The sequence below is a fragment of the Pongo abelii genome, chromosome 9 (assembly GCF_028885655.2).
Source record: "Pongo abelii isolate AG06213 chromosome 9, NHGRI_mPonAbe1-v2.0_pri, whole genome shotgun sequence".
Taxonomy (NCBI): domain Eukaryota; kingdom Metazoa; phylum Chordata; class Mammalia; order Primates; family Hominidae; genus Pongo; species Pongo abelii.
Genome location: NC_071994.2, coordinates 10,999,250 through 11,015,651, shown reverse-complemented (window position 1 = coordinate 11,015,651; position 16,402 = coordinate 10,999,250). Strand labels below are relative to the sequence as shown.

General features: G+C 41.3%; 1 protein-coding gene across 2 annotated transcripts in view; it reads left to right on the top strand.

Annotated features, from left to right (window-relative positions):
- RTN3 (reticulon 3) overlaps positions 1-16,402 on the top strand; it is a 78,730-nt gene that overhangs the window by 13,850 nt on the left and 48,478 nt on the right. Inside the window, exon 2 of one of the 2 annotated variants that reach the window (XM_054523712.1) lies at positions 9,609-9,665. The exons of the other annotated variant lie outside the window; for it this stretch is intronic. Within the exon in view, the coding sequence (XP_054379687.1) occupies positions 9,609-9,665 (57 nt within the window). The remainder of the gene's footprint in view (positions 1-9,608; positions 9,666-16,402) is intronic. 2 annotated transcript variants of the gene reach the window in all.

Below are 16,402 nucleotides of genomic sequence, written 5' to 3'. Positions count from 1 at the left end.
ATTGAATTATTTCATTAGATATTCTGAGAACTAAGACATTAATAATTTTTTTTCTTTTTTTTCCCCTGAAATTCCTGAGCTTCAACTAGTTGGTCTGTTTTTATAGTAGTTATGTTAGCTATAAATGAATAAATAAAAATCAGCCTGCCAGTTTGTGTAGATTCTCCCCTTGAGGAGGTGGAGCTTAACTCCTCCACCACTTAGGGGTGGATGATGAGCTTAATGACTTGTTTCCACAGAGTACAGTGTGGAAGGGTGGGGAGAAGTACTGCTTCCTCCACCCAGGTGGAGAATCCTAGCAAGTACATCCTCTGCCAGTGATCAGGTTAATATCATCAGATGATAAGTCATGTTGATAGTCTGTACTCTTGATATGCTGTGATGAGCATGGCCCTTGGTATTCTTCCCGAAAAGCCATCACTCCAGTCTAACCATGAGAAAAACATCTGACAAACTCAAATTGAGGGACATTCTGTAAAGTATCTGACCAGAGTCTTATTAAAACTGTCAAGAGAAGACTGAGAAGCTGACAGTCCAGAAAAGGCTAAGGAGACATGATGACAAAATGTGATATGGTATCCTGGATAGGATCTTGGGAAGAGAAAAGGGGCATTAGGGAAAAATTAAAGGGGATCAAGAAAGAAGGACAGAGTGAGACCTTCCTTCTCTAAAAAATAATAAATCATAAGTAAAAATTACCTTTGTAATATTCTTTTTTATTAGAATACGATGAACATCTCTTAGTGTCAATAAATTCCCATCTACAACCCAATTGTTAATGACTGTTATCCTATTGTTTGGATATACGAAACTTAGTCTAATTATTAGACCTTTGTTAAGTTTCCTTTAAAAAAAAAAAACCTATTTTAAAGAATATTGTGATGAGGCCGGGCTTGGTGGTTCATGCCTGTAATCCTAGCACTTTGGGAGGCTTAGGCGGACAGATCTCGAGGTCAGGAGCAACATGGTGAAATCCCGTCTCTACTGAAAATACAAAAATTAGCCAGACGTGATGGTGCGCACCTGTGATCCTAGCTACTCAGGAGGCTGAGGCAGAAGAATCACTTGAACCTGGGAGGTGGAGGTTGCAGTGAGCCGAGATCACACCACTGCGCTCCAACCTGGGCAACAGCACAAGACTCTGTCTCAAAAGGAAAAAAAAAAAGAATATTGTGATGAAGCCAGGTGCGGTGGCTCATACCTGTAATCCCAGCACTTTGGGAGGCTAAGGTAGGAGGATGGCTTGAGCCCAGGAGTTCAAGACCAGCTTGGACAACATAGTGGGACCCTGTCACTATTTTTTTCTTTTTGAGACGGAGTCTTGCTCTGTCGCTCACATTGGAGTACAGTGGTACCATCTTGGCCAACTGCAACCTCTGCCTCCTGGGTTCAAGCAATTCTCCTGCCTCAGCCTCCCAAGTAGCTGGGATTACAGGTGCCTTCCTCCACACCCAGCTAATTTTTGTATTTTTAGTAGAGACAGGGTTTCACCATGGTTGGCCAGGCTGGTCTCAAACTCCTGACCTCAGGTGATCCACCCTCCTTGGCCTCCCACAGTGCTGGGATTACAGGCTTGAGCCACCACGCCTGGCCCTTGTTGCTATTTTCTTTCTTTTTTTTTTTTTTTTTTTTTTTTTTGAGTTGGAGTCTTGCTCTGTTGCCCAGGCTGGAGTGCAGTGGCACGATCTTGGCTCACGGCAAGCTCCGCCTCCCGGGTTCACGCCATTCTCCTGCCTCAGCCTCCCGAGTAGCTGGGACTACAGGCGCCCGCCACCACACCCGACTAATTTTTTGTATTTTTAGTAGAGATGGGGTTTCACCGTGTTAGCCGAGATGGTCTTGATCTCCTGACCTTGTGATCTGCCCATCTCGGCCTCCCAAAGTGCTGGGATTACAGGCGTGAGCCACCGCGCCCAGCCCCCTGTTGCTATTTTAAGAAAATTTTAAAAATAAGAATATTGTGATGAATAATCTTATAGCCACATATTTGCACGAATGACTGGTTATTTATTGGAATTAGATTTTCAGCAGGTCCACTTATGCTTTTTTTTATTTTTATTTTTTTTGAGATAGAGCCTCGCTCTGTCGCCCAGGCTGGGGTGCAGTGGTTCCATGTCAGCTCACTGCAACCTCCACGTCCCAGATTCAAGCAATTCTCCTGCCTCAGCCTCCCAAGTCAAGTAGCTGGGATATGTGCCACCACACCCAGCTTATTATTATTAGTATTATTAGTATTATTATTATTTTGAGACAAAGTTTCACTCTTGTACCCCAGGCTGGAGTGCAATGGCGCGATATTGGCTCACTGCAACCTCTGCCTCCTGGGTCCAAGCAATTCTCCTGCCTTGGCCTACCGAGTAGCTGGGATTACATGCACCTGCCACCACGCCTGGCTAATTTTTGTATTTTTAGTAGAGACGGGGTTTCACTATGTTGGCCAGGCTGTTCTTGAACTCCTTCCCTCAGGTGATCTGCCCGCCTCGGCCTCCCAAAGTGCTGGCATTACAGGTGAGAGCCACCGCGCCCGTCCCACCTGTGCTTTTTCAATCCCATATCTTCTAGCAATTTTGTGGGCTTTGTTCCAGAAAAAATTGTTTCTTTTTTATGTATTTTCAGACTTTTTTCTTCTATTGGCTCCTTTGTGTCTCTCTGTAAATATACTTGTCATTTTCATTTCTAAAAAACTTTCTCTCAACATTGCCTCTCCCTATAGCTGCTGCCCAGTTTTTAGTTCTTCCCTTTATCACCTGTATTTCCCATACTTTTTGTTTTCAGTGTTTTTTAAACTTACCTTCACTCCTCAGTCTTCAGTGTCTGTTCCCTCCCCCTCTACCACTCTCATTTTAGTCATCAATGCCAAATTAATTTCTGTGACCCTTTTCATAGTCTTTTTTTTTTTTTCTTTAAGATAGTGTCTCACTCTGTTGCCCAGGTGCCGTGGCTCAATCTCAGCTCACTGCAACCTCCGCCTCCTGGGCTCAAGTGATCCTTTCAGCTCAGCCCCCCCAAGTAGCTGGGACTACAGGAGCAAGCCAGCATGCCTGGTTAATTTTTGTATTTTTTTGTAGAGATGGGATTTCACCATGTTGCCCAGGCTGGTCTTAAACTCCTGAGGTCAAGCCATCCACCTGCTTCAGCCTCCCAAAGTGCTGGGATTACAGGCATCAGCTACTGCGTCTGATCGTTTTTCATAGTCTTAATTTAGCCATTCAGTGGCTTTGACTCTTAACCATTCTCTGAAGCATTCTCCAAATGGCACCATTTTTTCCTTTCTTGACTTCTTTCTGTTTTCTTCACCAGTCCTTCTTTCTTGATCCCCTTTAAATATACATATTTTAAAATTTCTCTTCATGCCATCTGGTAAGGTCAACTGGACAGTCTCAGCATACCTGGGAAACTTAACATGATCTAAGATCACTGGGGAACCATTGACTCCAGATACTGTCTTGTACATGAGGCAAGGCTGGGAGAGGTTGTTCTGACTGACTGCTAGCACCTGCTCCCGAGCTCCTACCACTGGCCCCTTTAAATATTGAGATACCTCAAGATTCTTTCGTAAAACTTCTGTATTTCTTCCTGGATGAAGGTATTCACTGCAGTGATGTCAGTTCTCACCCAAATGTTAATTCCCAGATCTTTATCTATAGCATTTACCTCTCCTGAGCCTGTCTCTATTACTGAACTGCCTGTTCAACAGTTGCTACTTATATATGCCTTAGGCAACTTTTTTTATATTGAAAGTTAATGATATAAGGGATTCCTGGCCGGGCACAGTGGCTCATGCCTGTAATCCAAACACTTTGGGAGGCCAAGGTGGGCGGGTCACTTTAGGTCAGGAGTTTGAGACCAGCCTGCCAACGTGGTGAAACCCCACTAAAAATACAAAACCCCTGCTAAAAATACAAAAATTAGCCGTGTGTGGTGGCGTGCACCTGTAATCCCAGCTACACGGGAGGCTGAGGCATGAGAATCAGTTGAACCTGGGAGGCAGAGGTTGCAGTGAGCCGAAATCACACCACTGTACTCTAGCCTGGGCGGGCAACAGAGCTGAGACTCCTTCTCAAAAAAAAAAAGAATTCCTTCTGTGTTCCCAACCATGGCATTTCATTTAGTCCCTCAGTGATCTTTTACTTCTCCAGTCTTCAACATCCAGGCAGATGGTCTCAAGACCTGTCTTCTCTCTTGTCAGCAGTCCTCTCATTCCCATCCTATCCTCACTGCCTTAGTGCGAGCCCTTATCTCTTGCCAAGATTATGCAGTACCTTTTCAGTTCAGTCCATGCTCTACCCTGCTGCCAGAGTTCTTTCTAAAACACGTGATATTGTCACACCCTTACTTAAAAAGCTTCAGTGATTCCTTATTACACAAAGGATATAATCCAGATTACATGGCATTTAAAGCCATTTGGAATCTGGCCAATTGTTCCTTCTCCCCAGAATGCCTTTGCCTTCCTTGTTCACCTCATGAACTTAGATCTTTAAGACCAAGTTTACCACCTCTTCTGAAACATTCTTAATTTACCATAGTGGCTGTCTCAGCTGCATTCCCACAACTCATACAGTTTTACTGGTGCATATTTGATTTTCAGCTACTTGTGGGCACTGTTTTACCAGCACTAACACAGGTCCCGGACTTCGCCACTTAATGAAAATGGTTTCATTAATGGCATTTGAGGATTAAGATCATTCTGGGGTTTAGTTCCCTGTGACAGAAATACAGAATATGAATACAATGTGGTTTTGTAAGTTAGAAACCTCATGGAATATTGTTCCAGCCATTACCAGTTATCTGTGTTCTGCATCTGCATAACAATTTGCATGTTGAAATTTTCCATTAGGAGGGAGTGGTGTTAGGTGAAGGTGAAAAGGCAAACAGCTGTCATGTTCATAGGCTCTTTTTTGGCATTGGGCTTGAAACATTTGGTTTTTCAGGTTTGTTGGGATTTAAACTCATCATTGGCAGAGATTTAATGTTGATAGTAAATGCATATAGAAATGGATCCATCTGGAAACATAGAGATAGGAAAACATGATTCTTTTACTTTTTTTTTTTTTTTTTTTTTTAGGTAAGGTCTCACTGTTGCCCAGGCTGGAGTACAGTGGTGTGATCATGGTTCACTGCAGCCTCAGCTTCCTGGCCTCAAATAATCCTCTCACCTCAGCCTTCCAAGTAGCTGGGACTACAGGCTTATGCCACCACACCCAGCTAATTTTTTTTTTTTTTTTTTTTAATTTTTTGTGGAGACAGGATCTCACCGTGTTGCCTAGGCTGGTCTTGAGCTCCTGGGCGCAAGCGGTCCACCTGCCTCAGCCTTCCAAAGTGCGGGGATTACAGGCGTGAGCCACCTCACCTGACCTGTTTCCCTGCCCCCATCCTTTTTTTTTGAGACGGGATCTCACTTTGTCACCCAGGCTGGAGTGCAGTGGCATGATCTCAGCTCACTGCAACTCCCCTGTCCTAGGCTCAAATGGTCCTTCCACCTCAGCCTCCTGAGAAGTAAAGGATTAATTGAAATTTGTTATTTTTTGTTTGATCTTCTTCATTGGTCACTGTGTATCCTGATAAGAATTTTCAGGCCAGGCTTGGTGGCTCACACCTGTAATCCCAGCACTTTGGGAGGCTGAGGCAGGCGGATCACGAGGTCAGGACATCGAGACCATCCTGGCCAACATGGTGAAATCCTGTCTCTACTGAAATACAAAAAATTAGCCAGGTGTGGTGGTGCGTGCCTGTAGTCCCAGCTACTTAGGAGGCTGAGGCAGGAGAATTGCTTGAACCCAGGAGGCGGAGGTTGCAGTGAGCCAAGATTGCGCCACTGCCCTCCATCCTGGCAACAGAGCGAGACTCCTTCTCAAAAAAAAAAAAAAAAAAAAAAAGAATTTTCAGCTTTTAGTGCTCATATATAATTTGTTTCTTACATTACTTCTCTTCCAAAGTTTTATACTTTCTAAACCCTTGCTGTTTGAAGTATTGATATCGTTTTGTTGTTTTTGTTTTTTTCCTGATATCAGATGTACAGCTCTTTTCCAGAATGTCATATAGTTGGACTGGGCCAGTATGTTGCCCTTTCAGACTGGCTTCTTTCACAGACCAATAAGCATTTAAGGTTCCTTCATGTCTTTGTGTGTCTTGATAGCTCATTCTAGAATATGTGTTAACATCTTCTCAATTTCTAAATTTAATCAGCTAAAAAGTCCCATATCTTATTTAAATCATCTACATAAAGTATAATGAAACTCAGGGTATGAGCCAGAGAGTAAAATTTATCTCTATTTGTGAACAATTCTGCAGGCTTTATAGGAAGCAAGGTGCCGGAGACCCCTCAGTTTCTGGGGAGGCTTCAGGAAGCTTCCAATCATGCAGAAGACACAGGGGGTGCAGGCACGTCACATGGCAAAAACAGGAGCAAGAGAGCTACCCTTGATTAAAGTATCACTTAGACCTGGGTGTGGTGGCTCATGCTTGTAATCTCAGCACTTTGAGAGGCTGAGTGGGAGGACTGCTTGAGCCCAGGAGTTCAAGACCAGCCTAAGCAACATGGCAACACCTGTCTCCAGAAAAAAATAAAAAATTATCTGGGCTTAGTGGTGTGCACCTGTAGTCAGTGCTACTCAGGAGGCTGAGGCAGGAAGATCACTTGAGCCCAGGAGGTCAAGGATGCAGTAAGCTGTGATCGTGTCAGTGCACTGGGCAGCAGAAACTTTGTCTCAAAAATAAATAAGGAAAGGACAATTTTTTAATTTGTAGGAGTAAATGTGGTACTTCATTTTCATATAATTAAAAAGCAGCTTTATATTTGAAACTAAATAGTTTTCATGAATTAGTACTTATAGTTATATCCCAGTCCTTTAAAGCAATCTTCTAGCTTAAATATATTTCTAATATTTGTGAAAACATTTTTATAATTGCAAGATAAAAGGGAGTTAATATGTAAAGTTCAGTATTTAGGGACAATTTTGGAGGGTTTTGTTTTTCACATGGCTTTTTTATTCTTTTTTCATCATTTTTATTGAAAAAGTCATTTTATGTTCTTAGTGTGTGGTTTTTTTTGTGTGTTTTTGGTTTTGGTTTGGTTTTGTTTTGTTTTGTTTTGTTTTTGAGACAGAGTCTCGCCCTGTCGCCCAGGCTGGAGTGCAATGGCGTGATCTCAGCTCACTGCAACCTCTGCCACCCGGGTTGAAGTGATTCTCCTGCCTCAGCCTTTGGAGTAGGTGAGATTGCAGGCACGTGCTACCACGCCCGGCTAATTTTTTGTATCTTTAGTAGAGACAGGGTTTCACCATGTTGGCCAGGCTGGTCTCGAACTCATGACCTCATGATCCATCAGCCTCTGCCTCCCAAAGTGCTGGGATTACAGGCGTGAGCCACTGCGCCCAGCCGTCCCTTTGTTACTTAACAAATGGGAGCACACTGCTTTTTAAGCACACTGCACTTTGCTTTTTTTTTTTTTTTTTTTTTTTTGAGACAGAGTCTTGGTCTGTTGCCCAGGCTGGAGTGCAATGGCGTGATCTCAGCTCACTGCAAACTCCAGCTCCCGGGTTCACGCCATTGTCCTGCCTCAGCCTCTTGAGTAGCTGGGACTACAGGTGCCCGCCACCACGCCCAGCTATTTTTTTGTATTTTTAGTAGAGACGGGGTTTCACCGTGTTAGCCAGGATGGTCTCGATCTCCTGACCTCGTGATCCGCCTTTCTCGGCCTCCCAAAGTGCTGGGATTACAGGTGTGAGCCACTGCGCCTGGCCTGCACTTTGCTTTTGAAGTTTAATTCGTAGATGGACTATGTCTACGTATACACTTAGCCCACCTTATCTCAGGTTGTACATCTGTGGATTCAACCAATTGTGGATCAAAAATATATTTTTAAAAAACAATAAAAAAACACAATTTTAAAAAACAATACAGTGTAACAACTATTTACATAGCATTTACGTTGTATTAGGTGTCTAAAGAATACTTAAAGTATAAGGGATGATGTGTGTAGGTTATATGCAAATACTATGCCATTTTATACATAGGACTTGAGCATCTTCAGATTTTGGTGATGGGGGGTGGTGGTTTTAGAACCAATCCCCCTCAGATACCAGGGTATAGCTGTACCTCATTCTTTTTCATGGCAGCAAGTATTTCATAGTTTGCATGTAACTTTAAAAAAAAATAACCTTAGGGGCCATGCTAGTCTTCTGTGTATCCCTCCAGTTTTAGTATATGTGTTGCCAAAGCAAGTGATAGGTGTAACTTTAGAGTATTCCTAATATTTATAACCAGAGCTTTTATGAATATCTCCATACACATTTTTTTTTCTTTTTTTTTTTGAGACGGAGTCTTGCTCTGTCTCCCAGGCTGGAGTGCAGTGGCGCAATCTCGGCTCACTGCAAACTCTGCCTCCTGGGTTCACGCCATTCTCCTGCCTCAGCCTCCCCAGTAGCTGGGACTACAGGCGCCCGCCATCACGCCTGGCTAATTTTTTGTATTTTTCATAGAGACGGGGTTTCACTGTGTTAGCCAGGATGGTCTTGATCTCCTGACCTCGTGATCCGCCTCCCTCAGCCTCCCAAAGTGCTGGGCTTACAGGCATGAGCCACCACGCCTGGCAACACATATCTTTGTACATGTATGCAAATATGTCCATAGTATATATTCTTAGAAGTGTAACTGTAGAGTTAGTATTGTGCAGGGGGACCGGGAGGAGAATATGTGCATTTTAAATTTTGATACATGTTGCTGAATTAGAGGAGTATAATTTTATTTTATTTATTTATTTATTTATTTTTTTGAGAAGGAGTCTTAGTCTGTTGCCCAGGCTGGAGTGCAGTGGCAGGATCTTGGCTCACTGCAAACTCTGCCTCCCAGGTTCAAGTGATTCTCCTGCCTCAGCTTCTTGAGTAGCTGGGATTACAGGCATGTGCCACCACGCCCGGCTAATTTTTGTATTTTTAGTAGAGACGGGGTTTCGCCATGTTGGCCGGGCTGGTTTCGAACTCCTGACCTCAGGTGATCCACCTGCCTCAGCTTCCCGAAGTGCTGGTATTACAGATGTGAGCCACCGCACCCAGCCTAGAGGAGTATAATTTTAGAAGATAGATTTCTCATGTAGTCCTGTTTTCCCCATGGATAAATTGTGATTTTTAAAAAAATATTTAGGGTCAACTTCACATATTTGCCAATTAGATATTTTTAAATGCTTATATTAGTGACTTAACTCCTCAAAATGCATCCAGGAATGGTTAAAAGCAAATATTAATTAGTATTCAGATACTTATTTTCCCCTTCCCACACAGAGTAGCAGAGCAGCAGCATCTGTGCTTGAGGTTGTGCTTAATGTAAAATGCTAGGTGTTCCTCTTTTCTTTTTTTGAAGGTGAGAATGTTTGGCTAAAAAAAAAAAAAAAAATTGAATGGATTAACTTTTAGAAATGCATCTTGAAAATAAAATAAGGTTTTGCTACCAGGTGAGTGAAAACAATAATTGGAAATAAAGATTTGAGTTTTCCTCCTTGTTAAACCCAATGAAATTATGATGCTTGGCTCTTCCTCCCCATCAAAAAGAAAGTTAAAGTTAAAATTCCTGTGTGAGGTTGTCATATTCTCATGCTGTATATTTTCTTTCAGATTCCTTTGTTTCTTCCTCTTCCTCTCAGCCTGTATCCCTATTTTCGACCTCACAAGGCAAGTCTGTAATTTTTTTGTGTGCATTGGTAAAAGAAAAATGTTGAGAAAGAGGCTGTAACTGGGGATACGAGGCACAAGTCTTCTATTGTCCCAAATCCCCTAAAATAAAAACTAATTACAAGCTGATTCTTTCTATTTAGCAGTTTCCAGTGGGTTTCGTGTAATGGTTAATAAAGTAAAATGAGGCTGGGTGGACCCTGTAACATAGCATAAACTTCAGGAGTAGTTTTGAGTATTTCTTTAAAATTAAAAACTTGCCCACCAGAATTTGGAGCAGATAGAATTGTGGCTCAGAGGCCAGGTGCAGTTGCTCACACCTGTAATCTCAGCACTTTGGGAGGCAAAGGCGGGCAGATCACTTGAACTCATGAGTTTGAGACCAGCCTGGGCAACATGGTGAAACCCTGTGTCTGCAAAAAATATCCAGGCATTGGTGGTGCATGCCTATAGTCCCAGCTACTCAGGAGGCTGAGGTGGGAGGATTGCTTGAGCCCAGGGGCTGGAGGTTGCAGTGAGCGATGATCGTGCCACTGCACTCCCCCCTGGGTGACAGAGCAAGACCTTGTGTCACCACCAACAGCAACAAAATTGTGGCTCAGAAAACACCCAACCCCTAGAATGCATTTAATATATTGATTTGGAGCTATGAAACTGGTTTAGAGAGGTAGCAGATTGGAAAAACAGTATAAAAGTGTGCTTCCACTGAACTAGAAAAATACCAGCCTAGCTAGGGTATTTTGAAGTGAATTTATCTGAGACACGTCATAAAAGCTAGGCTAGTTCCAAATTGCCTACGAACATTGAACAAGTCAGTTATGTGACTTTTGGCAAGCAAGGCTTCTTGTCCTAGAGATTGAGATGTGGCTTTGTTTTGTTTTGTTTTGTTTTGTTTTTAATCTGTCAATCTGTAGGGAAGGGAATCAGTTTGTGGAGGTAACATTGCCAAGAAGCTGAAAGAGAGGGTACTATGTGCTTCATCAATTTATACTAATAATAAAGTAGTATTTCATTTGCGCTGTTTTTACTAGACCCAAATATAGGTCAATTGAGAACCTTTATTTTAAAAGAGGAAAAAATAATTAAAATCACTAGATAGATTGATAGATTTAAGAAGTCTTGTGCAAACAGTTTGTTGTTGCAGGTGGAGTTCTCTAGCTGCAAAAGACTTTTACCTTATATGAATAAAAACATAATGGGATTTTAAAAAAATTAGTAAAACTTTTGCCTGGTTAAATCTGCTTCTTAGGAAACATGGTAGGGAATTTTTTTTTTAATTTAATTTGTTGTTGTTGTTGTTTTTGAGATAGGGTCTCACTCTGTCACCCTGGCTGAAGGGCAATGGCACATTCATAGTTCACTGCAGCCTCAATCTCCTGAGTTCAAGTGATCCCCCACCTCAGCTTTCTGAGTAGCTGGGACTACAGGCACATGCCACCATGCCCTGCTAATTTTTTAATTTTTATTTCATAGAGACATTTTGCTATGTTGCCCAGGCTGGTCTCAAACTCCTGGGCTCAGCCAGTCCTTCCACCTCAGTCATCCACAGTGCTGGGATTATAAACATGAGACACCACCACACCTGGCCAACAATTTGTTTTAATTTAAACTGATGACATTAGAACCCCCAGTTCCTTTATAATGTGCCTCATTGTGTGAATTTGGATATCTTGTGGGCCAAATAATGACCTCTGAAATTAACATGTTTATGTTAAAAGATAGAAATTTTGTTAATGTTAGAAAGTAACTCAAACATATGAAGTAGTTATATTGTTCTTGACATTTGGAACTTGACAATATTTTTATTTTTAAGGTTTTTTTTTCTCATGAGAAACTTAATAATTTAAGCAAATAGGTATTAAATTATTCTACTGTGGAAGAAAAATATGGTATAAATAGAACAAATAATTATTTCCTCTTGTAAGTATTTCGGATCTTTAAGAATACATTCTAACCTTAAGTCACTATTTTTTTTCTTTTTTCTTTTCTTTTTTTTTTTTTGAGATGGAGTCTTACTCTGTCGCCCAGGCTGGAGTGCATTGGTGTGATCTCAGCTCAGTGCAACCTCCACCCAAGAATCGCTCAAGCAATTCTCTTGCCTCAGCCTCCTGAGTAGCTGGGATTACAGGCGTGCACCACCACGCCCAGCTAATTTTTGCAACAGCTAATTGTTGACCAGGCTGTTCTCAAACTCCTGACCTCAAGTGATTCGCCTGCCTTGGCCTCCCAAAGTGCTGGCATTACAGGCATGAGTCACGTCACCAGGCCAAGTCACTTTTTTCATATAGAAAAGGGATAGTTGATACTCTGAACGGTGTAACAGGGTAACCCATGGCTAACATACCTAATGTATGACGTTGAAAAGATAACTGTCATAGCTTTAAAAATTATTTTAATCCCTGGTTAACAAAATTTACATGTACACTCAAGTAGAAGGGAGGTAAATAAAAAGGATTTAAATTAAAAATGAATGTTTTAATAGGCTTCAGTTTCACAGTGTGTATTAGAATTTGTAAGACAGCATATACTTCTTCGTTTTTGCCTACAAAAATTTTTTTTGACCAATGTAGATTGAGAGTAGTGTTATTGTAAAAAGGTAATTAAGAATGCCCTATCTGACTGTGCGCGGTGGCTCACACCTGTAATCCTAGCACTTTAGGAGGCTGAGGCAGGTAGATCGCCTGACGTCAGGAGTTTGAGACCAGCCTGGCCAACATGGCAAAACCCCATCTCTACTAAAAATACAAAAATTAGCCAGGTGTGGTGGCAGGCACCTGTAATCCCAGCTACTCGGGAGGCTGAGGCAGGAGAATCACTTGAACCCGGGGGACAGAGGTTGCGGTGAGCCAAGATCACGCCATTCATTGCACTCCAGCTTGGACGAAAGAGCAAAACTCCGTCTCAAAAACAAAACAAAACAAAAGAATGCCCTATCCTCGAATGGGTTTCATTTAACCTCTATTAGTAGCATTTTCTCCTGCAACAAACAAATAAACAAAACACATGATGGAAAAGTAGCCCAGTGGGGCCCTACGTCATTGGCAGTCTAGAGGTTAGCCTGTTCAGTTGTTTGAGGGAACACCTTGGCAGATGATTAGGTGTTTTCTAGGGTAGCCAAGACTGGTAGCTTCCAGTCTGCCTTAGTAAAAATAAGGGAAGAGGAAGCTGTTGATATATAGTTGGCTAACTGTATTAAAACCCTGGATGGGGGATGAGGGCTCTGGGAGCAGTCCACTTCCACACAGGCCTTTGAAAGTGACGCTGCCACCAGCATGCACCTTGAGTCCGTCACTGACACTAACCCAACTAATTTCTTTGGTTTCATATACCTTAGCTATCTAGCCTTAGGGAAGTTGTGGCTATTTTTATATACCCCAATCATATTAAGCAATATGTAGTAATAATAGGACTTAAAAAATAGAGACAAGGTCTCACTAGGTTGCCCAGGCTGAACTCCTGAGCACAAGCGATCCTCCCACCTCGGCTTCCCAAAGTGCTGGGATTACAGGCATGAGCCACCATACCTGGCCTAAATAGGACATTTTAAGATTTAAAAATGACTTTTTTTTTTAATCCTGAAATACATATGTATCATTATTGGGTGTCAGGTAGATGCATGTATAAAAAATGTCATTGATTCAGACTGAGTTAAAGGCAGTTAAAGTTTTTAAAAGTAAATTTTGTGATATTTACTAAGTTGTACTGCTTTGAGAATACAGCTACATAAGCTAGGAAGTTAAACTTTTGATATGAATAGGTTTCTAGTTAGAATGTCAGTGGAATAATCAGTTCCTTCTTCAATAAGTTGTACCCCTGAGTAGTCCTTGTCCTTGCAGTCTTTTGCTTATGGTTTCCTTTTTCTATCAAGCAACAATTATATTTCAGCCTAATCCCTGAGAGTTTCAAAATAGTGGATTACATTTTAATGTTTTCCTGTACTTCATAAAACATACAAAGATATTGACAGAAGTATAGATGTAGTATGTGGCTAATTTTTATTGAACTTTAACTATGCCCAGTAAACTACATGAATCATCTCATTTAATCTTCATAAGCAGTTGTATGAAGGGAAGGGACTAGCTCTTTTACCAATTGAAATGACTTGAAAATGGTGAAATCACTTGCTCAAGGTAACACAGCAAGTAAGTGATAGATGGAGGATGCCAAAGCCGTGGTCATAACTGCTGTACCTATAATAAAGATGATCAAATAAACTAGCTGTATTTTAGGGTTTAGACTTCTTTTTAGAGATGGCATTTTGAAGTTAATATTAAAATCATGACAGCAGAAGAGGCAGATACCATTGTTATGACCATATTATCACTATTAGTGATATAATTTAGTATCATCTGGGGTATATGCTCCCTCCAACAAAATCAAAATCAAACTAAAATTTTGTTTTACTTTTCAAAACCTTTGAGAGTGGAAGCTACAAAATACTGTTTCTTTAGAAAACATTGGAAGAAAAGTAGGTGAAAATGAGATTGGAAAGAGAGGATCCATCCACCATGCCGCATTGGAAGCACATTTGCATCAATGAATGCTTGCATTCAATTTGACTAATGCAGTAGGCATCTGGAATAGGAAGTTACAACCCTGAACTTTGGGGGCAAGCATTGAGGAAAAAATAAATTTGCCAGTTACAGCCTTTTTTTAAAAAAAAAAATAACAAAACAAAAGAAAAACATTTTTCTTTGTACAAAAGAGACGTTTTGTTTAGGATCTAGCTTGGCTGCAGAATGTCTGCTGGCTAACTTCCTATTTTGATGCTGTGGCTGAAAGTTGTTGATACTGTTTTGCACGAATTTGTCTTCTTGTTTTGTGAACATGAGAAAATTCAAGTGTAGGAAAACCTATACCTGAATATTTCAAATCTCCCTCAAATGAATATGCATAGTATGGATATGAAAAAGTAAGTTAGTGGCTACTACAGGCTGGCACCCATTCTTCACTGATGTGTATAGTTATTCCATGTTATAGATATCCTTTTAGTAAAAAGTAATGAATTTCTTAGGTAAGTGGGTAATTAATCACATGGTAACTATAACCTAATTTTAAACTATTTACTTTTTTTAGGAATAACTCTCTGATATAGGATATAACGTTCCTTATTCCTTAATTATAGATCACATTTTGTTTTTAGTAATTAAGTTATAAGTACTTGAATAGATAAGTACTAAATTTTTACTTTATCTCAGAGACACTTTGGGGAAAAAGAAGCAGAATAAACAGTATATGAAGGGTTTTCAATTCAAATGTATTTACTCATAAGTATTTTTTGTTGGTTGTTTCTTTGTTTTTTAAGAGATGTGGTCTCACTGTGTTTCCCAAGATGGTCTCAAACTCCTGGACTCAAGCAATCTTCCTGCCTCAGCCTCCTGAGTAGCTGGGACTACAGGCGGGCACCACTGTGCCCGGTCTTAGACATTGTGGTTTTTTTTTTTAAATCATGTTGTTTTAAACTCCCCATCTTGCTCTGAAAGATAAAATACTCTAGGCATAAAAGAGAGAAATTTCTTCCTCAATTCCCATACCAGATTTTCTAGTCAGATGTGTTTTTTTCCTTATTCCAATAAAAATGCAGAATTACTGTACTTTAGAATTAGTATATGGAAGTGTCTAAAGTAGGCATGGGAAGACCGCTCCTGCTGTATGCCTTGCTACTGTTAAGTTGTGCAAGCCCATCTATGTGAGGAGAAGCCATGACGGTGGCTCCTCCTGTGGGATTTTTATGGGACTAGAGCTCTGAAGTATGGCCCTTATCTTTCTGCTCTCCAACACATACCAAATGTATTAAGGCTGTGGTTCTGAAACCAGGTTCGTTGCCTGGGAAACTTGTAATACAGATTCCTGAGCTCTGTCCTCCTTAGGAAGTTCTGAAGCAGTAAATCAGAGATAAAGCCCATGAAGAACTAGTAGTTGCTCTTAAGTTTGAGAGGGATTGTGAAAAATTGTGCCAAAGGCTGTCTTTGTGCTCGGTTATTAAATTGTTCAGCTGGTTGTACATTGAACTAAAATATGCTTTGACCCTGCTGGTGGTAAAGATCATTTGTGAAACATTTTGTTCAGGACAATTTATTGGCTGGGTGTGGTGGCTCATGTCTGTAATCCCAGCACTTGTGGGAGGCCGAGGCGGGTGGATCACTTGAGGTCGGGAGTTTGAGACAAGCCTGGCTGACATGGCAAAACCCCATCTCTGCTAAAAATACAAAAATTAGTTGGGCATGGTGGTGCACGCTTCTAGTCCCAGCTACTTAGGAGGCTGGGGCATGAGAATCACTTGAACCAGGGAGGTGGAGGTTGCAGTGAGCTGACATCAGGCCACTGCACTCCAGCCTGGTCGACAGAGTGAGACTGAGACTGTCTCCAAAAAAAAGGAAAAGTTATTTATCTTTCAGCGTTGGCTTAGAATTTCTTATATGTTGAGTTCTCTTGTGGGGTTTTTGGTTTTGTTTTTTGGGTTTTTTGTTTGTTTGTTTTTTGTTTTTTTTTCTGAGACAGGGTCTCACTCTATTGCCCAGGCTGGAGTGCAGTGGGTCAATTAGGGCTCACTGCAGCCTCAACTTTCCAGGCTCAAGCAATCCTCCCACCTTAGCTTCCTGAGTAGCTGGAACCACAGCCATGTGCCACCACACCAAGCTAATTTAAAACAAATTTTTTTTTTTTGAGACGGAGTTTTTGTTCTTGTTGCCCAGGCTGGAATGCAATGGCGCGATCTCAGCTCACCACAACCTCTG